This window comes from Phacochoerus africanus, chromosome 15, assembly GCF_016906955.1.
Source record: "Phacochoerus africanus isolate WHEZ1 chromosome 15, ROS_Pafr_v1, whole genome shotgun sequence".
NCBI lineage: Eukaryota > Metazoa > Chordata > Mammalia > Artiodactyla > Suidae > Phacochoerus > Phacochoerus africanus.
Genome location: NC_062558.1, coordinates 111,331,871 through 111,358,956, shown reverse-complemented (window position 1 = coordinate 111,358,956; position 27,086 = coordinate 111,331,871). Strand labels below are relative to the sequence as shown.

The 27,086-nt window shown below is 46.7% G+C and overlaps 1 protein-coding gene across 1 annotated transcript in view; it reads right to left on the bottom strand.

The window, feature by feature from the left end:
• Positions 1-840: 840 nt before the first annotated feature.
• Positions 841-27,086, bottom strand: part of ABCC2 (ATP binding cassette subfamily C member 2) — an 83,776-nt gene continuing 57,530 nt past the window's right edge. The window contains exons 21-32 of the mRNA XM_047762677.1: positions 26,729-26,864; positions 25,814-26,033; positions 25,527-25,681; positions 21,398-21,553; positions 19,422-19,621; positions 17,388-17,514; positions 15,140-15,241; positions 14,149-14,292; positions 12,861-13,019; positions 11,227-11,393; positions 8,559-8,753; positions 841-6,470 (exon numbers count right to left, since the gene is read on the bottom strand). Coding sequence (XP_047618633.1) covers positions 6,341-6,470; positions 8,559-8,753; positions 11,227-11,393; positions 12,861-13,019; positions 14,149-14,292; positions 15,140-15,241; positions 17,388-17,514; positions 19,422-19,621; positions 21,398-21,553; positions 25,527-25,681; positions 25,814-26,033; positions 26,729-26,864 — 1,891 coding nt within the window. The 3' untranslated portion in view covers positions 841-6,340. The remainder of the gene's footprint in view (positions 6,471-8,558; positions 8,754-11,226; positions 11,394-12,860; positions 13,020-14,148; positions 14,293-15,139; positions 15,242-17,387; positions 17,515-19,421; positions 19,622-21,397; positions 21,554-25,526; positions 25,682-25,813; positions 26,034-26,728; positions 26,865-27,086) is intronic.

Genomic DNA, 27,086 nt, shown 5'->3' with positions numbered 1-27,086 from the left:
AATCCGTCTCACTGGGCTAGTCAAAGTCGGTAAGGTTGATTCTTTATGGAGGCTCTGGGGAGAATCTGTTTCCTGGCCCTTTCCAGCTTCTAGAAACTGCCTGTGTTCCTTGGCTTGTGGCCTCTTCCTCCATCTTCAAAGCCAGCAGCAAAGCGTCTTCAGATGTCTCTGCTTCTGTCATCATATCATCCTCCTACGAACTCTGACTCTCTTGACCCTTGTAATTACACTGGGCCCACCTGCGTAATCTCCCCATCTCAGCAGCCTTAGTCACATCTGCAAAGCCCCTTATGCCAAGTAAAGTTAATACTCAAGGTTTTGAGGAGTCCAACGTGGACATCTCCGGGTACATTATCCTACCTACCACAAGGTGGAGCCACATGACACTTGTGGGGCAAACTTTCTGCAAATGGAAACGTGATCCAGTCCAGACTATACTGTTGATTCTGGAGCAGGAATTGGCAAACCTTTTTTTCCCTGTTGTCTTTCTAGGGCCGTACCCACGGCATATGGAAATTCCCTGGCTAGGGGTCAAATTGGAGCTGCAGCTGCTGGCCTACACCACAGCCACAGATCTGAGCTGCATCTGTGACCTACGCTACAGCTCATGGCAACACCAGATCCTTAACCCATTGAGCAAGGCCAGGGATCGAACCCTTATCTTTATGGATACTAGTTGGGTTTGTCACTGCTGAGCCACAATGGGAACTCCTGGCAAAACTTTTTGAAATGAAAGGCCAGGCAGTAAATGCTTCAGGCCGTACAGTCTGTTACAACTCCTCAATGCTACCACTGTAACACAAAAGCAAGTACAGATAACACAGAAACAAGTGAGCCCAATCATGTTTCAATAAAACTTTATTTATAAAGACAGCGGGCCAGATTTGGCCCTTATGCCACATACCTAACTCCAGGTCCCACTGAAACAAACAGATTCTGTTCAACCATTAACAATGAAGATGAGTATGCAGAAGAATTAGATGTTTTGATGAAAGCAAATGAAAAGCTAGCCAAAGTGGAACTGGTTGACAAATTAATAAATGCATCAGCATTTAAATGCAGGTATGTATGGAACTAGGAGGGATCTTGGTGATGCCAGAATGTGAACCCTGACAAACCACCATTTACCAGGAGAGACATCTGTGCTCAGAGGTACAACCCGAGGACAACTCGACGGTCTTCACAGTTGGATGCCAACAAAGCCGTTTCCCCGTGAGGAACAAGTGGCTGTGGGTTTGAGCAGCAAGTAAATGTTCCAAAGTCTGCTGCTCCAAGAGAGCCCGTCATCCGTAGGACAAGTGGATCTGACATGAGTGACAGGGTCATCAGAGTAGCCAGATGGCTATCACGGCCAGGACCAAGGTGACTGTCCATTCACGAGATTACCGTGTGTAGACCAAGGCCTTGACTGTTCGAGTTGAAGAACGGAGCGCTATATATTTTTTTTTTAATTCAGTGAGGACCAAAGTTAATCCTCCCCCCAGCCATGCCCACAGCATGCAGGAGTTCCCAACCAGGAATCAGACATGCGCACCAACAGAGACCATACAAGATCCTTAACCTGCCATGATGCCAGGAAACCCCCAAAGTAGTCTTAAAAGAGGTACTATGTACTTTTCTTTTTTCTATTCATTTACTAAGTAGTTGCTTTTCACACTTGTAACAGTTAAATTCTGCAGCAGAGCCAATTACTTGCATACAAAGTAAAAAGGAATACTATGAAGATGCAGTGCTTCTTAGTAGCCGTTTCTTTAGTGCATTTTTACAACTTTCGTTTAGTCTTCCGACAATATGAAGTTTTTCCAAAACCATCTATGTTATCAGATTAGCATCTGATCTGTGTGGAAGACTAATCCACATTGATAGTTGAACGTGGCTTTTGCTGAGTTCCAGCATTTTAGAGATTTAAATGTCAGTGTCTGTACAATGTTGTTTGCTAACTTTTAGATGAAGTCATGATCCATGTGCATTTGTGGTTAAATGTATTCTCATTTTTATTACCTAAATGGAACAAATTTCTTCAGAGGGTATTTCAAAAGGCACTTTTACAAAATTAGCCGGCAAAAAAATTTAGGTCTGATTGGTACATTTATTCTTCCTGTTGGCATTACTTTTTCTTCTTCAATCCTGTTGCTATACTAGGGCATACATTCTTCATTCTTCCTATTCTTTTTTTGCTTTTTAGGGCCACACCCGAGGCATATGGAGGTTCCCAGGCTAGGGGTCCATTCAGAGCTGTAGCTGCCGGCCTACACCACAGCCACAGCAATGTGGGATCTGAGCCGCGTCTGTGACCACAGCTCACAGCAACGTGGGACCCTTAACTCACTGAGCTAGGCCAGGGATCAAACCCGTAACCTCATAGTTCCTCGTTGGATTCGTTTCTGTTGTACCACGACGGGAACTCCCCCTGTAGTATTTTTTTTTAATCCCTATAGTATTTCTTATAAAGATTTTTTGGACATTTGAAAAAAGTTGAGCACCTGCTATATTCTAGCCATTGGAGATACAAAATGGGGTAAGAAACTGTTTTCATGAGTCTCAGAGCTTAGAGGGGATGCAAACAGAAAATCATCTAACATACAGTAAAAGCAAATTAAGTGAGCTGGGGAGCATTTTTAGTTATAAACAACACTCCCCAACTTGTAAAACTTAAGCAGAAGTTTGCAAATAGTAGGTTTGACCTCCCTCACTGACTCTGCAGAAGGGAGTAAGAAAGCCAGAGTGACTCTTTGAAGCCCAGAACAATGCTCTGTATCACACCGTGTCACTGGACTTGTTGCTCCCTCTGGACAATGACAGTGACTATCACCTTTGCCAGCACAGATTTCTCTGCCTCTGTGTGTCTCCAGCATCTGAATCAAAATCTGGTGCTGGTGTATCCGAGTAATGGGACCTCATCACAGGGCTGCACCCCGGTCTCCCACCAAGAATCTTACGGTGGAGGAGTCCTTGTAGAACTGCGTTTCAGATGCAGAGGTGCCTAAAAGATTGAAGATGCACTAAAGCGAGCCTGGGAGCCGAGGGAGGCTCTTGGGAGAAGGCGACTTCTTTTTGAGTCTTAATGAGTTCGAGGTAGACATGGGATTCCAAGCAGAGGGGATAGAGAAGCAAAAGGCTCAAGTCGAATGGTAATTGTGTGTGTGAAATCTTAAAGCATGTTGATGTTGCCAGAGCTTAACATGAGGTGTGGGAGCTGGAAGAAATGAGATTGGATCGGATGTTAGGGAGCTTCATTGTACCATACTCAGAGACTGACTTTATTCTAGGTTGCTATTGTTTTTGGGTTTTTTTTGTTGTTGTATTTGTCTTTCTGCCATTTCTAGGGCTGCTCCCAAGGCATATGGAGGTTCCCAGGCTAGGGGTCTAATCGGAGCTGTAGCCACCAGCCTATGCCAGAGCCACGGCAACGTGGGATCCGAGCCGAGTCTGCGACCTACACCACAGCTCATGGCAACGCCGGATCCTCAACCCACTGAGCAAGGGAGGGATCGAACCCACAACCTCACAGTTCCTAGTCGGATTCGTTAACCACTGTGCCACAACAGGAACTCCTACGTTGCTGTTGAATGATGGGATTAAGCAGAAGAGTAACCTGGTAGCCAGCAGTGAGTATATTTGAGGAAAACAACACTGAAAGCAAGGATAGCTGTTCCTTCCGTCCAGGAGGGAAGTGAGGAGAACCTGAGCTATGGCAACAGCAGCGGGGGGGGGCAGAAGCAAAACAGGAAGGGCTTGATGGCTGGTTTGATCTGGAAAGAAAGAGAGACGTTGAGAGTGATGCCCAGGTTTTCATTTTGTAGGACTGAGTGGATGATGTCACCACTTGAGTTAGAAAGACAGGCAAAAAAATCTTTTTAGAGTGGAAGAGGTAGAAGAGTTTTTCCAAGTAGGGTGATTTGCATGTCAGATGCCAGAAGGATATCCAGGGGAAAACAGCAGAGACAACTGAACGTATGAGTCTCAAAATTGGAGGGGAGGAAGGGGCTAGAAATGAGAATCATGTGTGGAAGTTGCCACCCCAGGAGTGTATGGAATCAATTACAGAGGAAATACAGAGGAACAGGGGAAGGTCAAGGATGAAAACAGGGACATTTTCATGCTTCACAGATAAGCAAAGATGACGACCTCAGAAGGAAAGGAGGAAACATCAACATTGCATTGGGTTACCCAGGTCCTGGGCCAAGATGAGATCTGGAGGGGACGCGTCATCGCCAAAGTTTTGGATCCAGGCTGCTTCCAGTTTCTGCCACCTTCACTGGATGTCTTAGTCATCACTACTAAGAAAAAAAGACCCTTCCCCTCACTGCATCAGCACCCACGGGAGTAGGTAGATCAAAAACCCTCTCCCATTATAGGAAAAAGAAGAAATCATGGGACCAAATCTGGAAACATGCATGTTTTGACTGCTTGTCATGACTGTGCTCAGTCTGGTGCTTATCTGAAAAATAAGGGACTTCAACTGGATTATCGCCAAGGCTCTATCCATTTGGTTAGTCAGGAGACAGAAAGCATAGGTTATCTTTGCAGAATAATATAAAGAATTGTTAAATAGGTATTGGAGAAGGGGCTAAAGGAGAAGAAGTATCAGAGGGTTGGCGAGTGCAAAAGTAACGATCATCATTAGGTCTGTGGAACAAAAGGCAAGAGAGGCCATCGCTAAAACTGAAACCCAGACTGCCCAGAAGGGGGTGCTGCTTATCTGGTGATAGCAGGACTACACTGAATTTGCCAACTGAAAGCAGGGCTGCTACTTGTATGAACTGCCTCTGCAGGGAAACAAACATTGATAGAGTGATGCTGATGGAACAGAGCAAGTAGGAGGAAACAAGCCCCCTCCTCATCCAGCCTTGTAGGGGTGTGATCCCCTCCTTTAGGAAGTGTTAAGTCTCTGAGCATCTCATTCAACAAACAGCTACAATGATGAATAAATTAAAATCTTTCATAATTGCAGCACTGAAATGGAGGTAAAAAATATGCTAAACCCAAAATAACGTGGCACAAGAAACCCTGGAAGGTGAGGAAGCGTCAAAGCTACCTGGACATCTTGACCTGTGAGGACAATTGGAGGATGCTGAGGCAAGACAGAAAGCTGAGACTTGTCAATATGGAGAACCTACAGGAGACCCTCTGATGAGCCAGAGCCCAAAAGGGCTGTACTTGCAAGTGAACAGGTGAGGAATAAACCCCGCCACGTGGAAGGAGTCAGCAATGCCACATGCCCATCTCCAACCTGCCACTAGATCAAGGGGGAGGAATCTCTTGAGATTCTAGAAACCACAAACTGGCTCTCACACAGGATTGTGGTCTGAAATCCCACTCACTAACTGTATGCTTTGAAAGCTCGTAGTGGAGAATTTAATTCAAAATGTCCCCAAGGTGGCAGGCAGAAGCTTGCACAAATCCTTTTAAGAGAGGTCAGCTTCAACTCAAGCCACAGGAAACCTGCTAACACAAATTGTAATTCAGCTATGCTTCAATTTTTAAAAATGCTAAGGAGGTTGAGCGGCTTACAGTAAACATTTCCCGAGACTTTCAAGGAAATAAAGCACCATGAGCAAGCAGCAGTAGACACCGCATACAGAAACCTGAATCATAACCAGGGAAATAGACATTTAAAAACCTCCATGAGGTACCAGTTCATTCTCATCAGATTGACAAAAATGTTTTAAATTGGCATCACTAGTTTGGCTTTATCTATTACATGCATTTAAACATGTGCTACCTCCCATCCCTATACGTCATACCTAAAGAAACTCTTACACATGTTATCTTAGCAGTTACGTACCGGAATGTTCATAGCAGTATTGCTCAAAACAGAGAAAATAAAACAAAACGAACCTGGAAAATACCCCACTGCTGACCACCCTAAAATGGATCAACTGTGGCATATTCACACATTGACAAGCTACATAGCACAGGGAGCATGAACCAGCCTCACCCTGTGCATCAACAGCGATGAATCTCAATGCAATACAGAAAAGAGGCAAGTCATTGAAGAATACAAGCAGTATGAGGCCATACATTTTTAAAAAGGTCCATTTTTAAGGGAAGTTGTAAAACGAAAACAGAAAGCAAAGGAATAATAATCACAAAATCCAGGATAGCAGTTCTCTCTTGAGGGGTGCATAGCAGGGAGGTATAGGATCACAGTGGAATCATGATGCAGCTGATAATACTCATTTCAGAAAAATCTTGGATAATGGGGACATGGGTGTTCACTTATGATCCTTTAAAACATATTTTACGCACGCTTTTTGTATGTATACTTGTTCGTATACGTCACAAAAAGAATACGGAATGGTCCTCACAGCTCTTCTCTAACCTGTCAGACTTGCTCTTAGAAGGCTGTGCTGTGTGTATTTTCAATGCCAGCTTCTTGGGCCATATAATAAAAGGGGCCAGGGGTTTTCAACAGTTCTTCGGGGCTGTCATACTGTACAATATTCCCATTGTCTAGGACCATTACCCTGAAAGGAGAAAGAAAGAGAAGTCTTAGGAAGCAGCATCTCAAATCTTGGCATTAATAGGAATAACCAGGCCTAGGTCTTGGCACTGTTACCAAGGTTGTTGCCCCAGAATCAAACCCCTCCCCCTTCCTCCAATAGAAACCACCCGCTCTTATCGAAGTTTCAGGAGGAAGCTGCAAAGAGTAAAACGAGAACTGGCTAGAACCAATGAGGCCCAAGATGGCAGAAGATTCGACTTCCAGGAGACCTTGAGCCTCATTATATGCTCACTGTGATACATTAGCTAAATGACACACTCACCGGTGCCATGACAGTTGACAGTTGCCATGACAACAACCAGAAAAGCCCATACACGGACTGAAAAAGAGTATTGCCTCGGTTCTGGGCCCAAACCACAGACAAACCTGTTCTTGGATAAATTATGAATATTCCTCCCACTCTTTCCAATTCCCTCCCTTTCATATGAGCTCCTATATAAGTGGGGTATTTGCCCGAACTGGGTTGAGAAATTGATTTGTGAACTACTCCTTCTTCTCCCTTCTTTGGCCTGAATAAAGCTTGTGCTATTCCAATCTCAGCATTGGTTTCATATTGACTGTGCAAATCTAGTCGGAAAAAGAACCTCCCTGGCTGAGACAAGGGGTCTCTGTCTGGGCAAGGACCCCTGCGCCGGTCCAACCGACTGCTTCAGTGACAGACTGTTCATTCATTCATATTGCAAAGCAGTGAGGATGAATGAACCAAGCGTGGCTCTCTATCAACACAGATGGATTGCATGTGGAATATCAAACAGAACAGTATAAGAATATCTCCATTTACATGAGCTTTTTTTTTTTTTTTAAGAATATACGTTGTCTAAGGATACACTTATTTTTTGAAAAATTTTTGTTTTTCTTTTTAGGGCCACACCTGCAGCACATGGAAGTTCCTGGGCTAGGGGTCGAATAAGAGCTACAGCTGCCATCCTGTGCCACAGCCACAGTAACACTAGATCCTTAACCCACTGAGTGAAGCCAGGGATCTGAACTTACATGCCCATGGACACTAGTCAGGTTTGTTACTGCTGAGCCACAACGTGAACTCTAAGGATACGCTGATTTTAAAAGGGAGACTTGGAGTTCCTGTTGTGGCGCAGTGGAAACAAATCCAATGAGGAAGCATGAGGTTGTGGGTTCGATCTCTGACCTCGATCAGTGGGTTAAGGATCTGGCATTGCCATGAGCTGTGGTGTAGGTCGCACATGCAGCTCAGATCCTGTATGCTGTGGCTGTGGCGTAGGCCAGCACCTGCAGCTCTGATTTGACCCCTATCATGGGAACCTCCGTATGTCACGAGTGCGGCCCTAAAAAGCAAAAATAAATAAATAAATAAAAAGGACCCATCCCCTTGGTCAAAAAAGGGAGCCTATTCTCTCCAATTTCAAGATTATGGACGTTAGCCACATTTTGATTGTAATCTGTCAGAACTGGAACTAATAGAAAGCTCCTGTTTGCAGGGGGAGCCGCTGAGACTCAGTTGAGTTAACAGGTACACGCATTTCCCATTTTGCCCTCGAGACAGTTCCCTTAACCCTGCTGGCTTCCATCAGCACAATGCGTAACGGGAGGCAGATCTGCAAAATCTCTCAGCCTCCGTTTCTTCATCAGTAGAACGAAGATGGTTTAACCTTCTGTAAAGGTATCTCGCTGCCAGAGTTCTCGTTGTAGCACAGTGGAAATGAATCTGACCAGTATCCATGAGGGTTCAATCCCTGGCTTTGCTTAGTGGGTCAGGGATTCAGCATGGCTGTGGCTGTGGCGTAGGTTGGCAGCTGCAGCCCCGTTTCAATCCCTAGCCCGGGAACCTCCATATGCTGTGGGTGTGGCCTTAACAGCCAAAAAAAAGATATCTTATGGCTGATGCTCACAGCACCACAGCTCAAGGCAACACGAGATCCGTAACCCACTGAGGCGGCCAGGGATGGAACCCGAATCCTCATGGATACTAGTTGGGTTGTAATGGCTGAGCCACAATGGGAACTCTCTGATGCCATTACTATTGACAAAGGGTTAAGCTGTGGCCATCAAGCTCTGTCCCCCGCTCACTCACTTGTCACTGTCCATGATGGTGTGCAGTCGGTGGGCAATGGTGATGGTGGTGCAGTGGGAGAACTCAGTTTGGATGGTCATCTGGATGAGGTGATCTGTCTCTAGATCCACCGCAGCAGTGGCTTCATCCATGATCAGGATCTTGGATTTCCGAAGCAGAGCCCTGGCCAGGCAGAGTAGCTGTCTCTGTCCTGTGCTGTAGCCCATGGAAGAAACCAAGCATTAGCCTCAAAGGGCCAAGGAATAACCTGGGGTTGGGGGAGGGGGAGGGAAATGTCATATTCCAGATCAGATTTAAACACTCCTAAATTCCTCCAAGATGCCTTAGCCTCCTCCACTAGCTGTTCATTATTGCCAAGAACATTGTTTTCCAAACTTTTTCAATTAATTGCAAGACCCACCACAGATATTTAATTCAAAAATTCATATTTCTGAGCCCCACTCAATCAGAATGAGGAGGAGCCTTGCAACATATAAGGTTTTGTTGTCGTTGTTTTTGGCCATGCCACCACCAGAGCCTTAAACCTGAGCCACCAGGCAACTCCCAGGAACATGTATTTTGTTTATTTTTGTATCTTTTTTAGGGCCACACCCACATATGGGCATTCCCAGGCTAGGGGTCGAATCTGAGCCGTAGCTGCCGGCCTACCCCACAGCCACAGCAACTCAGAATCCAAGCCGAGTCTGCAAACTACACCACAGCTTGTGGCAATGACAGCTCCTTAACCCACTGGGCAAGGCTGGGAATCGAACCTACATCCTCATGGATACTAGTTGGGTTCATTACCACTGAGCCATGACAGAAACTCCTGGAATATGTATTTTGAATACACTCCAGGAGATTTTCGTGTTTAACGAGCTTGGAAAACACTAGCCCAGGAACAGTGCTTTGCATTTAGCTGCAGATATCTCAGTACATGAGCAATAATTTTGAAATAAGATGGATGTCCCCAAGTTCGCTTCAGCAGGATTTGACCTGATGCCATTAATATAGGGTGACGCTGCACGAGAATGCCCCGGTGGCATTTCTTAGCAGCCTTAGAAAATCCATTCCTTATTTTAATGTGTAATTCTAGTCCCAAGGCTAATTATTTGATCAAGGCCTTCTGCCTTGACGAGGGACCGTAGCTAGCTAATGAACGTGATGTCTTGGTGTGAGATGCAATGTATGTGGAATTCGAATATGCCTATAAAATGCAAATGGATTTAATTTGCTATAAGCCAGTAATGAAGGCTGGACCTCTTACTTACATAAAGAAGCTTTGGGAAATGATGTGGAGGAAATATTCGGGAATTTGCTAATTGCTCTCTCCTGCTGTGGCCATTAGGGAACATATTAAACAGGGGGTGGCTAAAGTTCTGTAATTCTCTGTAAGAAAATTTCTGCAGGAGATGAGAAGTCACCCAAGATGAACTTCCAGTAATGTGAAAAGGGAGACTCTGCAAAACTATTTACTTAACTCTACCCAACTCTTGCCTGCTTGTTACCTTGATGTTGGACTTCAAGGTAACAGGCTGTTGCTAAGGCATCAGTTTGGCTTTCAACTGCTGACCCTCTCCCCTGGCTGATCTCCAATCTCTGACCAGAGAATTTTATTTTTTTGCTTTCTAGGGCCACACCCACAGCATATGGAAGGTCCCAGGCTAGGGGTCGAATCGGAGCTACAGCTGCCAGCCTCTGCCACAGCCACAGCCACGCCAGATCTGAGCCACATCTTGGATCCACACCACAGCTCATGGCAATCAATACAGGATCCCCAACCCACTGAGCAAGGCCAGGGATTGAACCCACATCCTCATGGATACTTGTCAGATTTGTTTCCGCTGCGCCACTACAGGAACTCCCTGACCAGAGAATTTTAAGTTTTGACACCTCCAAACCAGGTCTGAAGTCAAGGCACTGGTGATGCCATGTCAAGTGTAGTCTCTGAGCTCCAGCTGCCACTGGTCCATGCCCCACCCACCATTCTGAATGCACCCAGGGCTGCAGCAAGACCTGCCGCTCAGCCACTGGCTTTGGCTGAAAGCTGACAGCGTGAATGGAAAAAACAGGTTGTGGCAGGAAAATGCCAGGTCCACTTGTGCTAGATCAATTGACAGTACATGGATGTACATGGATATGTAGAAATATGTAGAAATCCATGTACATGGATATGTAGAAATGCTTTGAAAAGGAATTGTGATGCCATAAGAGTGTCTGTGGTAGTTTCCAGTAGGTCAGCGCTGCCCCAGCACCCTGAGGCCACCACCCCTCCATCACCCATGGGCCTCTTAGATCAAGGCTTCTCAAACAGCTGCCTGTAACAACCCCCTGGGGATCCGTTAGAAGTCCCATGCCCAGTCAATGCCTCGTACCAATCAAATCAGGCTCTGGCGCTGGACCAGGGCTGGGGATTGTTTTCAGCTTGACAGTAGAGGCCGCTATGGCAAGATCTGTAAGTTCACATTTGAAATATCTTGGGAGGGTATGTTTGCTAACAAAGGTTTTCAAGAGTTTCCAAGCACATTCAGGTCTATTTTAATCTTCACAACGGGTTGGTTTTACACATTAGGAATTAGACCCAGAGAAAAAGTTCTTTGATGCCAGCTGCTACCCACCATGAGTGACAAGAGGAGTGGTCCCCTTGCCTCCTCCAGTGCCCGTGGACGAAGTGACTTATGAAACATACCTCAGGTTGTCACCGCCCTCTGTCACCTCGTAGGACAACCCAAGTTCCAGGTGAGACACAAAGGACTTGAGGTGAGCCAGCTCCAAGGCCTTCCAAAGCTCCTCATCTGAGTAGCTGTTGAAAGGGTCGAGATTCATTCTCAGGGTCCCAGAGAACAGGATGGGATCCTGCAGGACAAGGGAGAAGTGGGCTTAAGGTCAGCAAAGGAACTCATGGTTCTTGGTGGCCAAGAAAGCGGGCAGGACCCGTCTGAGCTGGGAAGCTGGTTAGTTTGCGGTCAAGCTTCTGCAACGTTTCCCTGCTGAAGGCTTCGAGCTGAACACTGGGAGCTAACATGGCATGAAGAGGAGGTCTTGCTTTTGTTGTTGTTTTTCATTCTGAGATTCATTTACGGATTTCTAAATTTGCCTTAACATCTCTCCAGAGAGTGAGAAGAATGTCCCACACCTTCAAATGAAGACCCCTGGGATGGGGGTGGAGGGGGCTGGAGGCAGGTGGGGGAAGAGCTAGTGATAGCTGCACTATTTATTTAATTTTTTTTAGGGCCACACCCATGGCATATGGAGGTTCCCAGGCTAGGGGTCAAATCGGAGCTGAAGCTGCTGGCCTACGCCAGAGCCACAGCAATGTGGGATCCGAGCCGAATCTGCAACCTATACCACAGCTCACGGCAATGCCAGATCCTTAACCCACTGAGCAAAGCCAGAGACTGAACCCGCATTCTCATGGGTACTAGTTGGGTTCGTTAACCGCTAAGCCACGACAGGAACTCCAGGGGAAGAATTTATCATGCTTTTAAAAAGGTTAGAGAAAAGAGTCTATCAAAGCCACCCAGGAACTTGGCTGCAGCGAGCAGAGCAGCCCAGGTTCTGAGAAGGGCCCAGACCCTCCAGGGCCATCCATGTTTGGGAAGGTCCGGAGAAGAAGCTGCGGTTGAAGCCTTTCTTGCTGATGCACCAACTGTTCCACTTGCTGGCAAAAACCTCCCACAAGTTCGCTCCTCTCTCTTTTAACCGTATAAAGTGGGGAGTATAAAGCTTAATGGTTTCAGGCTTCAGCGCAAAACTGCTAACGCTGATTGCAAAAGGTTCCCTGAACCAAGACCGGCTCTAGAAATGCTAAAGAATCATCTGCTCTGTTTGACTGCTGTTGTGTTGCTGCCACCTGCTGGTTAGATCCTGGCAGTTGCACAAGCACAACATCCCAAGATACAAAATTCATTTCTGTAAGTTCTGGAAGCAATGCGTCTTAGGGAGCTAGCTTAGATGTCCTGGGTAGACAGCAGAAATGACACTGCTAAATGAACATCTATCAAGAAAGGTTTCTTGTGGAGTTCCCATTGTGGTTCAGCGGAAATGAATCCGACTAGGAACCATGAGGTTGCGGGTTCGATCCCTGGCCTCGCTCAGTGGGTTAAGGATCTGGCATTTCCATGACCTGCGGTATAGGTCGCAAATGTGGCTAAGATCTGGCATTGCTGTGGCTCTGGCGCAGGCCGGCAGCTGTAGCTCTGATTCGACTCCTAGCCTGGGAACCTCCAATGTGCCGTCAGTGCGGTCCTAAAAAGACAGAAAGACAAAGAAATGTTTCTTGCACAACAAGCTGGGAGTGACAGTGTAAGTTGCAGAGCTCACCTGGGGGATGATGGTCAGCTTCTCTCGGAGGTCGTGGAGCCCAATGGAAGCAATATCCACCCCATCGATGGTGATCTGGCCTCCTGCAGCCTCTAGGATTCTGAAGAGGCTGTTGGTCAGGGATGACTTCCCAGCTCCTGTCCTGCCCACTACACCGATCTGTAAATATGAGTCCTTTGCAGGTTAGTTCACCTTTCATAATCGCAGGTAGAAAAAGACAGTGATTTATCTAAGATGTTAAACTGGTTTTGGTTTGGGTGGGGAAAAGTGCCCGGAAAAGATGGCTTTTCCCATCCCGCTTCCTAACTCACTGTTTGCTGAGAACTCTGGGGACTGCTGGAAACGGACATATCAGCAACTGTTGTTATATTCATTTGAATTATATATTTTTTATTTTTTGCTGGAATTTATGCAACATAGTTTTAAAAATATTTTCCTGCACATTTTCTTTTTAAAAAATTTTTTTATCATAGAATGGAAATTATAGATTTTTTTTTTTTTGGTCTTTTTGCCTTTTCTAGGTGTGGCATATGGAGGTCCCCAGGCTAGGGGTCTAATTGGAGCTGTAGCCGCCGGCCTATACCACAGCCACACCAGATCTGAGCTGTGTCTGTGACCTACACTACACCACAGCTCACGGCAATGCTGGATCCTTAACTCACTGAGCAAGGCCTGGGTTCGAACCCACAACCTTATGGTTCCTAGTGAGATTCGTTAACCACTGAGCCAAGACAGGAACTCCGGAAATTATAGATTCTTAAAAGTCCTTGTTTAGAAGTGAGGAGAAGGGAAGGATCAGGCCTGCCATCAGTGAGAACCAGACCCTTATTCAGCATCCTTACCCTTTGTGGTCCTATATCAGACCCTAATTCCTCAGAAAACAAGAACACATAGGAGGGCGCAGGACTTCGCAGACGAAGGAGAACTAGGCCTTTCTTTCTGCAGGGACAACCTCTTGTCACTGTTCCCACAACTTCCTTCCTTCCTGACTTCCCCTCTGTGAGAGGCTCTTACAGGAAACGAACCCTGCCAGCCACAGAAGAAGGATGCCGGCAGGGAGGCAGGGAAGGGCCAAGGGAGAAAGACTTTACAGCCCAGGCAGAGCTTCTGTTTGATCCCATGTCAATATCCTGCCCTCTGGTGGTGGCTCTCTGTCCCTACACCTCCCCAGGGCAGAGGAAATGCCCCGACAGCTCACTTCACCAAATAATGAAAGCCCAGAGTCCACGGTTCTCCACTTCTGTGTCCACAAGGACTCACACCCAGGCCTTTCTTCAGCTCCACCTACCTTCTCTGTGCTCTTAATGTCACAAGTGATCCCTTTCAGCACCAGATCCAGCTCAGGCCTGTACCGCACTTGGTAGTTGCTAAACTGGATCTCCCCTTTGCTGGGCCAACCGTCTGGAGGCCTCTTATCAGTCACCCAAGGTGCCTGGCAAGGAAACAGGAGAAATGCTTTGCATGGTGACAACTCACTCAACTCTCCCGTGGGACTCTGGCTCAGAACAGGGTGGCAGTGTCCCAGCCACCTGTGGGCATCTGTGTTGAATAGACTGAACTAAACTGGTAATTCCAGAAGGTTCTTACCTTACTCAATTAAAGATATCCCTATCCTGGTGTTCTCGCTGTGGTGCAGTGGGTTAAGGATCCGGTGTTGCTCTATGGAGGTCCAGAATGAAGCCACCATTTTCTATTTTTTGGCTATGCTTATGGCATGTGGAAGTTCCTGGGCTAGGGATTGAACCCCCACAGCAGCGACAACACTGGATCCTTAACCCACTGAGCCAGCCACCAGGGAATTCTGAAGCCACCATTTAATGTGGTCCATCCCAAGACCTGAGTGTCCCCTAACCATTTCCTATTTTAGGTTTTAAGAAATTAGGTCGTTTGAGTTACACAAAGGGGAATTTTCAGAGAACTTTTATGACCCCATGTGAAATCTCTAGATTAGGTAAAGACGTCTCTTTTTTTTTTTAGGGCCGCACCCACAGCACATGGAAGTTCCCAGGCTAGAAGTTTAATTGGAGCTACAGCTGCCAGCCTACACCACAGCCACAGCCACGCAGGATCCGAGCCGTGTCTGCAACATACACCACAGCTCATGGCAACGCCAGAACCTTAACCCACTGATCGAGGCCAGGGATCAAACCTGCATCCTCATGGGTACTCGTGGGCTTCATTTCTGCTGAGCCGCAATGGGAACTCCAGGTGAAGATGGATTCTTGACACAGTCACTTTTCTTTTTCCCTTGTCCCTGGGCTCTCCTGACTCCTCCTTACCTCATTTTCCACATGTATGTATTCATTTATTCGCTCAACAGCCACAATGTTGGTCTCGATTTCTGACGTCATCCTCACCAGCCAGTTCAGGGTTTGTGTGATCTACAGAAAAACCGGAAGACTAAAGATCATCTCAGGTTCAGAAACCAATCCAACTAGTTAAACTGCAAGGTCCATCTAGTGCCCACTTGGTAGCCAGCACTGTGCCAGGCTCTAGAAGGGAGCAAGGAAACGTGTGAGTGACAATCCACGCCTCCTTGGGGTTGGGGGGGAAATGAGGCCAGTGCATCTAGTGGCTGGAGGACGAGGAAGTGCTCGGCTGTGTGGTGCTCACACGAAAAGCAACACGGCTCGGAGTGGCCTGGGGCCAAAGCTGAGGCTGGAGAGGCTGGCGGCTGGTGCAGTGGGACCTGAACTTGGCCCTTAGGAGGTAGAGGTGGCGTTCTCCCAATGGGGCAGGCATAAGGAAAGACACGGGGTAGGAAAAGTCCTTCCAAAAAGTTTCTTATTGTCTCTGCTCTCAGTTAACAACAGCTTGATTGAGAAACCAACCCTCCCGGCGGGACTTCTACATGGACCCTGGTCCTCTGTTACCTTAAGATACTCCAGGTACCTTCCTGCCATTACAAAGATACATCTAACCCACCAGGAAGATGGCTGTTAAGATCTGGGCCAGGAGTTCCCATCATAGCTCAGCAGAAAAGAATCCAACTAGCATCCGTGAGCTGTGGTGTAGGTCACAGGCACAGCTCAGATCCCGTGTTGCTGTGGCTGTGGTGTAAACTAGCAGCTCCAGCTCCGATTCGACCCCTAGCCTGGGAACCTCCATATGCCGCAGATGTGACCTAAAAAAAAAAAAAAAAAAAAAATCTGGGCCAGAGTCCAGGGAATCTAGTTACTCAGATCCAAACTTCTTTCAGGCAAAAACAAAGTCCTGGCACAAATGCACAGGGCAATTTTTTGAGCACATGGTGCTTAGAGAGAGGAAGAGCATAGGAGAGTGGGGACTAAGAGTAACCCCCTTGATGTAGGTGGAACCATACGAAGTGTGTGTGTGTTTAAAGTCAAGTGAAGCAGTGAGAGTGGAGAAGGAACGAAGAAATCTGTAACCGGCAGTGATCACTTAATGGTAAGCTCCATTGCACTTGGACCAGCCCGAATTGTTGATATTTGGATGTTTTGTTTAGGTTCAATCTAATAGTTCTCTACCTCTTTGCCCTATCTGTCCTAGGTCAGTAAGCCTAGACGTGGGGGCGTGAAAGGGCAGTGGCACAGGCAACCCAGTGATTCTGGTGAATGGCAGAGTCCTTGTGGGTGTCCCACCATGGTCGCCTGGGGCCTTATGAACTCCTCCTGAAACATCACCACATAGACCCTGCTGGTAGCCGACCTCCAATATATCAGTTCAGAAAGACACCACAAAAGATGGCCCAATGACTCCGTAAACAAGTGTCATTTAGCCAACATTAATGGCAGTGCCTCTCACCCTTGTAGGTGAGAAGAAATAGTCTGATATTTATCCCTTACTCAATTGGGGGATACATTATATAGTCTTATCAGCCTATATTCTTTATGAAAATTAACTCCAATTATTCTGTGATTTAAGAAAAACAAACATGGGAGGAGTTATTTCTTTAAAAGGTTTTCTGGGTATATGCTCTGTTATATATTTTCAGGGGTTCTTTCTATTGACTATAATTAAGCAGAGGCAAAGAGACAGGAAACCATTAGACTGAATCATATGAAATTGTTTCCTTAACACCCAAGGGCCACGGCATTTGTATCAATTTTTCCCGATGACACTGGTACCTGCCTAGAAAGAGGAAGGATCACGTGCATGGGTTACACAGTTAGTAAGAGATGGAGCCAGGGTCTGAACCTCAGTCTCCCTGTGGCCCCTCGGGATGTAGAAATGACTCAAGCGCATGGACTCCATGGTATACTCTAGACTATTTAAGAATAAGGCATTAGGAGTTCCTGCTGTGGCTCAGCCGAAAGGAACCTGACCAGTATCCATGAGGATGCAAGTTCGATCCCTGGCCTTACTCATTGGGATGAGGATCCAGTGTTGCTGTGGCTGTGGTGTAGGCCGGGAGCTGTAGCTCCGATTCAACCCCTAGGCTGGGAACTTCCATATGCTGCACCTACAGCCCTAAACAAACAAACAAAAAAACCAAAAAACCAAACCAAAACGAAAAAGAATAATGCCTTGATTCAACCAATACCCACCCCCAACCTTCAGACTCACATTGAGCGCGTTGGACAGAACAAAGCCCACAGTGTCCCCCTTCAGGGTATTTCTATAAATAACCATCATCAAGGATGAACAGAAGACAATCATGTTCCCAATAAACTCCAGACGAACTGCAAGCCACCTGTAGGACAACAGAACCAGAAGAAGAGGAGTCCATGAGAGGTGTCTGCTTCCTTATCCTACCCAGCAACCTAGGTGTTCACAGAGTATTCTCAAGGGGCTTGAGTGAGCAGGTTGCATTCTTAAGAACTACCTCAATTTGCTTAAACCATGTGTTCCTAAAGTCTTATAATTGGATTTTAGGAAATAAATTGCATTTTGGGGGAGTCATGCCCATGGCACATGGAAGTTCCCTTGCCAGGGACTGAACCCAGGCCACAGTAGCAACCTGGGCCACTGCAGTGACAACGTTGGATCCTTAACCCACTACACCAAGAGTGAACTCCAAATTGCATTTTAAAGATACTAGAGAAGTTTTCTAAACTAAGAAAATACTGAATCCTATAGCTCCCAAAGCTGCCAAATCATAAGAATCATCTGGTGGCCAATTGTTAAAAATCATACCAAAAAATTCCTGGACTCTTCCTCAGCAAATTCAAGGAACTGGTTTCAGGAACCTACTTTTTTTTTTTTTTTTTGTCTTTTTAGCTATTTCTTGGGCCGCTCCCGTGGCATATGGAGGTTCCCAGGCTAGGGGTTGAATCGGAGCTGTAGCCACCGGCCTACGCCAGAGCCACAGCAACGCGGGATCCGAGCCACGTCTGCAACCTACACCACAGCTCACGGCAACGCCGGATCCTTAACCTACTGAGCAAGGCCAGGGACCGAACCCGCAACTTCATGGTTCCTAGTCAGATTTGTTAACCACTGCACCACGACGGGAACTCCAGGAACCTACATTTTTAATAAGTATTCCAAATGATTTCTTTTGATTAGGCATGGGAAAAAGTGGCATAAAGAATCTGGGAGTTCCCATCGTGGCTCAGTGGAAACAAACCCGACTAGTATCCACGAGGATGTGGGTTTGATCCCTGTCCTTGCTAAGTGGGTTAAGGATCTGGTATTGCCATGAGCTGTGGTGTAGGTCACAGACCATGGCTTGGATCCCACGTTGCTGTGGCTATGGCATAGGCCAGCAGCTGCAGCTCAGATCCAACCCCTAGCCTGGGAACTTCCATATGCTGCAAGTGTGGCCCTAAAAACAAAAACAAAAACAAACTTTACAATCAAATTCCTGACGTCTTCATGTTCCAAATAATTCTGAGTTCCCTAGTGGCTCACTGGGTTAAGGGCCCAGTGTCTTTGCTATGGCTCAGGTCACTGCTATGGCACAGGTTCTATCCCTGGCCTGGGAACCTCCACTTGCCACAGGCACAGCCAAAAAAGAAAAAAAAATTCTAAGTCTCATTAGGTTGACCTTCACACCTCGAGAAGATGTGGAAGCCACTCAAGAGTTTTCACTTCTTGAAAAAGGGCTTCCTCCTCTAGGGACTTCTTGCCAGGGTCTGATGAAGCTGGAGAAATAAAGAATGCAAGCTTTCCATTTCTGCCATCACTGATTTTACCTAAGAATTCCCAGCTCGCCTCCTTGCAACCTCCACTTCTCTCAGCACCTTACAGAGAGTGTTCCATCTATGGAGAATCTCAGGGAAGCCAACAATGGCCAGTGCACCCAGCACTTGTACAGAACCTGGATTACAAAATGCTCACACGTGTCACTGACTTCCTCCGTAAGCCTGTGAGATAGGATGTATTCCAGCTGTCATAAAAATATTCCAGCCATCATAAAGACAAAGAAAATGAGGTTTTCCTGAGAGGAGTCAAGACAATTCACTCTGCTTAGCAAGGGGCAGGGCAACACAGGGACCCAGGCTGACTCCAAAGCTAATGCTTCCTCTCCGCTATTAACAGGCATGTTTGGCCAGAATGAATTTCACAGCACTGGCCCCCTATGTCCTCCCACAGCTAAAGTCAAACGTGCAGAACCCCAGAGCACCTATTTGGGTGCATACTCAGGGGCAGCCTCACCTGTTGGAGATAATCCAGGAAAAGACACATTTCTGGTTGGTGTCAATTGCTATCTCGTTGTGCTTTAGAAACCGTTGCTGGTGCTCAAAGGCACGGATAACAGGCAGGCCTGACACAGTCTCACTGAAGTGAGAGTAGATTGGGGACCTGGTGACAGAGTCTAGTCGTCTGAGCTGGCGGGAAGTGGCCACATAAAATATCTGGACCCCAAAAAGGAAAGAATCAGTCACATAATCACATCCCATATGCTGGTACCTCTTCTTTCATGGCCATGACCCAACATTCTTTTCTTTCTTTGCCACGTCCACAGTGACCAGAGCCTCAGCAGTGACGATGCTGGATCCTTCACCTGCTGAGCCACCAAAGAACCCCTTTACCCAGCCCCCATCATTCTTTATGTTGAGAACACAGCCCACAACCAGACAGACAAGAGGCCTCTGGTGTCGCCTCTGACAGAGGAGTGATGCGAGCGGCTCAGAGGACGAGGGTGGTGGGAAGAGCTGGGGTTGGTGGGGAACAGGAAGCACCACCTAGGGGCTGGCATTTTCAAACCATGTAAGTTGTCACCCTTATCTGTATGCTCCCGAGAATCAATCAGCACATTATCATCAAAACAGTAGTTCTGTAGTGGTTAGAAAAACCATCTCCAAAAGGATTTTATAAATGCAGCTGGGAACCGAGGGGTATAGAGCATGAGCAATAATAAATGGCTGAGGTTTGCATAAAAATAAAATCAGGCAAGGGACCAGAACTGTGCCTTGACAGTATGTGCAGGTAAAGATCGTTCTGGAAGTGTGCAGAATGTTGAGGGTCTAAGGACCAGAAGTGGGATGTAATAGAGAGTGAAGGCTGGAGTTCCTGTCGTGGTGCAGCAGAAACGAATCCAACTGGGAACCATGAGGTTGCGGGTTCGATCCCTGGCCTTGCTCAGTGGGTTAAGGATCCGGTGTTGCCATGAGCTGTGGTGTAGGTCACAGACTCGGCTCGGATCCCGCATTGCTGTGGCTGTGGTGTAGGCCAGCAGTTACAGCTCCGAGTGGACCCCTAGCCTGGGAACCTCCATATGCCACGGGTGTGGCCCTAAAAAGACAAAAATATAGAGAGTGAAGCCTGAGGGGGGACGGGGTTGGTGGTGCTACTAGATTATTCCAAGAGGATTTGCTGTAACCAGAGAAGAGCTGTGCATTTGAGAGTCAGAATTCAAAATGTTAATCTTGGACGTTTCCTCAAATTTCCTGCCTCTTATTTGCTGGTTTGTTACTAACAGGGATGAAAATGTCCCTGAGAAACCCCAAAAAAACACCAGGTAGGGTCACCTTGCCACAGGCCACGAGGCTTCAGAATTGTTTTCCTGAGGCAAACAGTTCCTCCCAAAGATGATGGTAGGACAGGCATTCTCTCCACAGCTTCCCTCCCCTCGTCAGTGATTATGGGCCTGAAGCCCTTTCCACTTGCTCCAGTTTTTCCATGAGGCATGGCTCTCCAGCTAGCTGTGGCCTCCAAAACACCCTGGAATGGAGCCTAAGCCATCCACAGACACCTCTGTAACAGGAGAGTTGCTCTGAAGTGAAAAGAGATCGGCTCCTGCCAAGAACCATCACCAAAAGGATGAAGCCCAAAGCAGCCTTAGCACAGCTCTTCTAGAAGCAATCCATGACCTACCCCTTGTGCAGGGTGTTACAGGGCTTCAGGACTTTGTCCAGACCCAACCTCCAAGTAGGCTTGGAACCGAATGTCCATTGGCCCCACTTTAATTTGTGGGGGGCAGCAGCGGAGGTGAGGTTGACTGTGACCCTGTACCTAACAGTACAGACATTTGGGCTTCATTCAGTGGCCCACAGGCTCCTTGGGATGTGAATATATGATTCCACGACAGAGAGGCTGGAGAGGCAGGGAGGGACCAGCAATAAATAAGTCTCAGGAAGGAGCTTGGGCTTTTATGAGAGGAAAGGAAACCTAGCCATTTCTAAACCTACCTGAACAGCCACATAAATGATGCCAAGAGGAATGATGATGATGACGAAGACGGGGGTGGCCAAGCAGATCATGACAAGGGTGCTGATGATGCCCAGGAAGCACATAAGCCAGGAGCGCAAAGACATGGGGAGGGTGTCATCCAGGGTGGAAATATCCTGGGGACATAAAAAGGAGAGACAAGGTGCTAATGATTTCTGTAACACTGGACTTCCAGGTTCCAGCAGGGAATTTTCTCAGGGAAATTTCTCAGGGTTCCCACTGACTCCTTCCTTTAATGGGTTCATGGTTTTCATTTGCAGTACAGTGTTCCGTTCATCCCAACAACCCATCTTCTTTCTGTAACTCTTTCATCTTTCTAAATCCCTCCAAATCAATATGGCAGCCATTATTCATCTTTTTCAATAGAGTCAGCCATAGAATTTCACTCAGTGAAATTCCCATTTTTCAAATCTATTAAACCATTCGTAACCACTCTAAGCTAATAGAGCCTTACACGTCCATTCTCCTATAACCAAGCCAATTTTATCATTCGAACTTTACACAGGTCCTGATTCTGCTGATCACCCAGAACACAGCCTGGTACATAACAAGCATTTAATAAACATTTGTTTGGAGTATACAGCCAACAAGCCCTGTCACCCACCCTTGCCTGAAGAACCATCCTTTGCCTGGGAAGTTGTTTCCTTTACCAAGCAGAGAGCTTCACAGAGAAAGAGAGGTGTATATTCAATGTGATCCCTGCCTGGCCCCTGTTCTAAGCAAGGAGCCCATAGCTGATGGATGGGTCTTACTGCATAGTGCTTTCATGTCCTTTTGAATAAATGAATAAATAAGCCAATGGATGGTTGGACAGGTGTGTAGATGGATGGATGGTTTGGTACACACAGGAAACCTGGCTTACATTTTGGGTCTCCTTTGTCTATATTTCTTAGATTATATTAATCTAGGATTAGTAATATGTGAGTATCAAAGTGAGTCCAAATGATCTCTGAAGTGTTCCAAACTGGGTGAGAGAGAAGAGTTTCCCAAGAGAGCCCTGAAGAGTGGATGACTCCTGAGTCTAATTTACCTTTCCTCTCAGAATGCAAATAACTACACGTCCAGGGTTAATAGAAAAAAAATTCTCACCAGCGATCAATTCTATGCAGATTACTTTTGACCTTGACCTGGCACAGATTTTCCATCTTTCCTTCCTCCATCTATTTCCTTTTAAGGGCTCAGTCATCGGCTCCAGAGGACCATAGATCTAACTCCTCTTTAGGGTCTGAGCCACCTCCCCTACAATACTCCGTGTATAATGAATGACAGTTTCTCTTTTCACGCAAAAGTAGTTAGCAAAATATGACTGCTTATAACTCACAGTAAAATCTGTGTTCTCTTTCACAGATTTTCAGATTCAGAGATATATTACAACATCAGAAAAAGTATGCAGTCTTTGCAAAATTCCTGTGAGAAATCTCTCCATCCAAAATTGTGTACCTTTGGGGAGTTCCCCTCGTGGCTCAGTGGTTAACGAATCCCACTAGGAACCATGAGGTTGCGGGTTTGATCCCTGGCCTTGCTCAGTGGGTTAAGGATCCAGCATTGCGTGAGCTGTGATGTAGGTTATAGATGCGGCTCAGATCCTGCATTGCTGTGGCTCTGGTGTAGGCCGGTGGCTACAGCTCCAATTGGACCTCTAGCCTGGGAACCTCCATATGCCGTGGGTGCGGCCCTAGAAAAGGCAAAAAAAAAAAAGACAAAATTACAAAATTGTGTTACTTTTGGGAGTTCCTGCTGTAGCTCAGCAGTAATGAACCTGAATAGTACCCATGAGGATGTGGGTTCAATCCCTGGCCTCGCTCAATGGATTAAGGATCTCGCATTGCTGTGAGCTGTGGTGTAAGTTGCAGATGCGGCTTGGATCCCAAGTTGCTGTGACTGCGCCATAGGCTGGCAACTGCAGCTCTGATCCAACCCCTAGCCTGGGAACTTACATATGCCTTGGGTGCGGCCCTAAAAAAAAAAAAAGCAAAATTGTGTACTTTTTAAGGTTCCATTAAAGAGCAGAAAGCCCACTTAAGTTGTCTCGAATGACATCAAGACCACCATTTTTGTTTCAGAGGAAAGTGGTAAGTGGGGGGCCTGCCCACTTCTGAAGCATCACCATCTCCCTGGAAATTGGCTGCGGGCTGTGAGTTCCACTTCTTATGTCTGCTCCAAGACCAAATAGAGAGTTCAGAGTTGCTCAGCCATTTTTTTTTTTTGGTCGTTTTTTGCCATTTCTTGGGCCGCTCCCACGGCATATGGAGGTTCTCAGGCTAGGGGTCGAATCCGAGCTGTAGCCACTGGCCTACACCACAGCTCACAGCAATGCCGGATCCTTAACCCGCTGAGCAAGGCCAGGGATCGAACACGCAACCTCATGGTTCCTAGTTGGATTCATTAACCACTGAGCCACGACAGAAACTCCCCAGACATTTTTTTTTTTTTTTAATGCGCCCTCTTCTACCAAACAGAGGACTGAAAACTCTGTGGTGATAGTTGAACATTACTCAGAATTGTCTGGTTTCCTCTGTTCCTGAAATTTCCATCTCATATTCATTAAGAATCAGTAGTTCAGGTGTTCCTGTTGTGGCTCAGTGGTAACAAACCCAACCAGTAACCATGAGTTTGGATTGCCATGAGCTGTGCCGTAGGTTGCAGGCTTGGCTTGGATCTGGCACTGCTGTGGCAGGTGTGGCCCTAAAAAAGACAAACATGCACACACATGCACACGACTCAGTAGTTCAGTCTGGCCCATGGAAGAGTGCCACCTATGACCTTAGCATTTACTGAGCATCCCAATGCCCAGTACAGTCCTTGGCTCATAGAAGGTCTCAGGAATGTTGTTGAATGAATGAATGCGGTCATGCATGCTAAGGGTTCCAGGACCTGCAGACATTTCAGAACTCCAATAAATCACAAGATTTTTGGAGTTCCTGCCATGGCACAATGAGATCAATGGTGTCTCTACAGCACCAGGACACAGGTTTGATCCCTAGCCTGGCGTAGTGAGTTAAAGGATCTGATGTTGCTGTAGCCGCAGCATAGGTCACATCTGTGGCTCAGGTTGGCTCTGATCCCTGGCTGCAGGACTCCATATATCATAGGGTTAGGGGGAAAAAAATCTAATCCATACCTCATTTACTTTTTTCTGGCCACACCTGTGGCATGTGAAAGTTCCCGGGCCAGGGATCAAACTCATGCCACAGCAGCAACCCAAGCCACTGAAGTGACACCACCTGATACTTAACTTGCTGAACCACGAGAGGACTCCTCATTTACTTATTTTTAAAGTAGCAAAGATGGAAGTACCAGGAAGGGAGGCAGCAACCAAACCAAGGGTTGTCCTGCCGTTCCCAGCCACCCACCCCCCCCCCCACTTTCTAGAGCCTCACCTATGGCATACAGAAGTTTCCAGGCTAGGGGTTGAATCAGAGCTACAGCTGCTGGCCTACACCAGAGCCACAGCAACACAGGATCCAAGCTAAGTCTGCGACCTACACCACAGCCAGATACCTAACTCACTGATCAAGGCCAGGGATCACACCTCATGAATACGTCAGATTGGTTACCACAGCTGAGCCACAACAGGAACTCCCTGTGGACCCTTTTATTCACTGTCACAAGCAGCAGTTGCTTCTTGTGTTTTTCCCTCTATAGACCAATCCTCTACATCCCACTTCTACTGCACCCACCCGTTCCCTCCCTCCACCATCTCCCTGGCTAACTTCTATGACTTACAATCTCACCTTTTCTGACATTTCCCCCCCCCCTTAGTCACCCAGGCTGAGCTGGCACCTCTTTCCTCTGTCATTCCTGTACTCCCGGAATCCACCATCTGCCTCGTTATTGGTTTTCCCATATTCTATCATAATCCATTATTTCCTTGGCCATCCCCTGCCACTAGATGGTGAGCTACTTAAAAGGCCAGAGCTGTTCACCCTACATCCCTACACAAAGTACTCAAGAAACATCTACATGCTGAGGGGACTGAAGATCTGGAACTGCACTGTGTTGCCTGAGGGCACGTGAGAATGCTTTCCCTGTCGGAAATGGAAAGATCCATAGCAGGTAAACACATCCCACAGCCCTTGAGTTACTTACGCCAGCAAACCTGTTCACAATCCGGCCTATGGGTGTTGTGTCAAAAAAACTCATAGGTGCTCGAAGGATATTGCTCAGCAGTTGTGTGTGAAGGATGCTGGAGGCATGGATACAACCATGGACACTGCAGAGAGTTGCTATGAGCACGAATATACCTAGAAATGGAACCAGTTTAGTTAGCACCGGGCAGTGCCCAGGGGTCCCTGAAGACCTGTGCCAAAGACATAAGGGCAAAGTCCATGGACCTGACAGACCTCAGAGATGGCTGTCGTAGCCGTCACACATACCTTGTGCTAATCCCAGGGCTCCAAAGACACCAACCCTCAGGTCCCTCTGAGAGGCTGGATAGTTGGTGCTATTGTAGATTTTAGAGTCACCAGTCCAAGCACTGAGCCAGAGATTCGATCCAATAAAAGCCACAGAATACAGCATAAACCCAAGGACAATGAAGACTATGGAACACCATCCTATTGCTTGTAGGTATTTCAGGTAGATGGAAAACTTCACCTGCAAAGTCCCCACCCTCAACATTAGTAGAATTCCTAATGGCTTTAGGCAAGGAATTACGCAGAATACCAATCATGGGGGGAGGGGAGTGAAGCCCTTTGGAAAAGTGAACAGCAGAGGTAGCAAAATTTGGTAGTCTACGACCACCATTTCTACACTGGGCCCAGATAATCACCGATCCTGGAACACAATGCCGGGTAAATAACCATCAGACTGTTAATGAGCTTCTAGATGCAATTAAGAGGGGAAAATCTAAAAGCAAAGTGGAACAGGTAAGGCTATACCACAGACCTGGGAATCCATTTTATTAATGCTTAAGACCTTAAATTTAAGACCTTGGTTTTAAGTTTTACTAATTTGAACTATGTGCCATAAGCTTGATATAGTGGTGCTCTCTGGCTCCCCGAATTGCATCTCAAAGCACTTTTGTTGTTTTCACCACATATCCAAACAGAATCAAACCCTCATGAAGTGTGGTGTGAAGATATTCACAGGAAACGGGTCATTCTTCACAGAAATACGATTTGGTAAAAAGCCCAGCATCTCTGCTAACATTTCAGTGATACATTTAAATATTTGCAAAGCACGTAAGACAGATCTTTCTGCAGATATGTATTCAAGTCATCAAACTAAAAAAAAAAAAAATGTTCTAATCCCAAATCTTATATAATCTCTAATGGTACTTTTCACTGTACCTTTCCAGTTTGTAAGAATTCCTTCTTAATTAACTTTTGTCCTTTCACGGGTTCTGTCTCCTCCTTCAGGATGTTCCCCTTCTGAGTTTTCAAGGAGTCTTTTAAGGACTTCAAACGCCTGCTACTGGACCTAGAACTGAGGAGGGGGGGAGATTTCCTGAGCATGTAGATACATCCCAAGGGTACATCTTGCAAGCAGATGTCACAGTCGCTCTGCTTGTGTCAAAGTGCATTTCAGAGCAGATGGCCATGGGGGAGACACACCACCCCAACCCTACTTCCCATGCAAGGAACAAGGAAGAGCTGGGAGGGTCCGTGGTGTCCACTCCCCTCGGGAAAATTCCACAGAGGAAAAAGA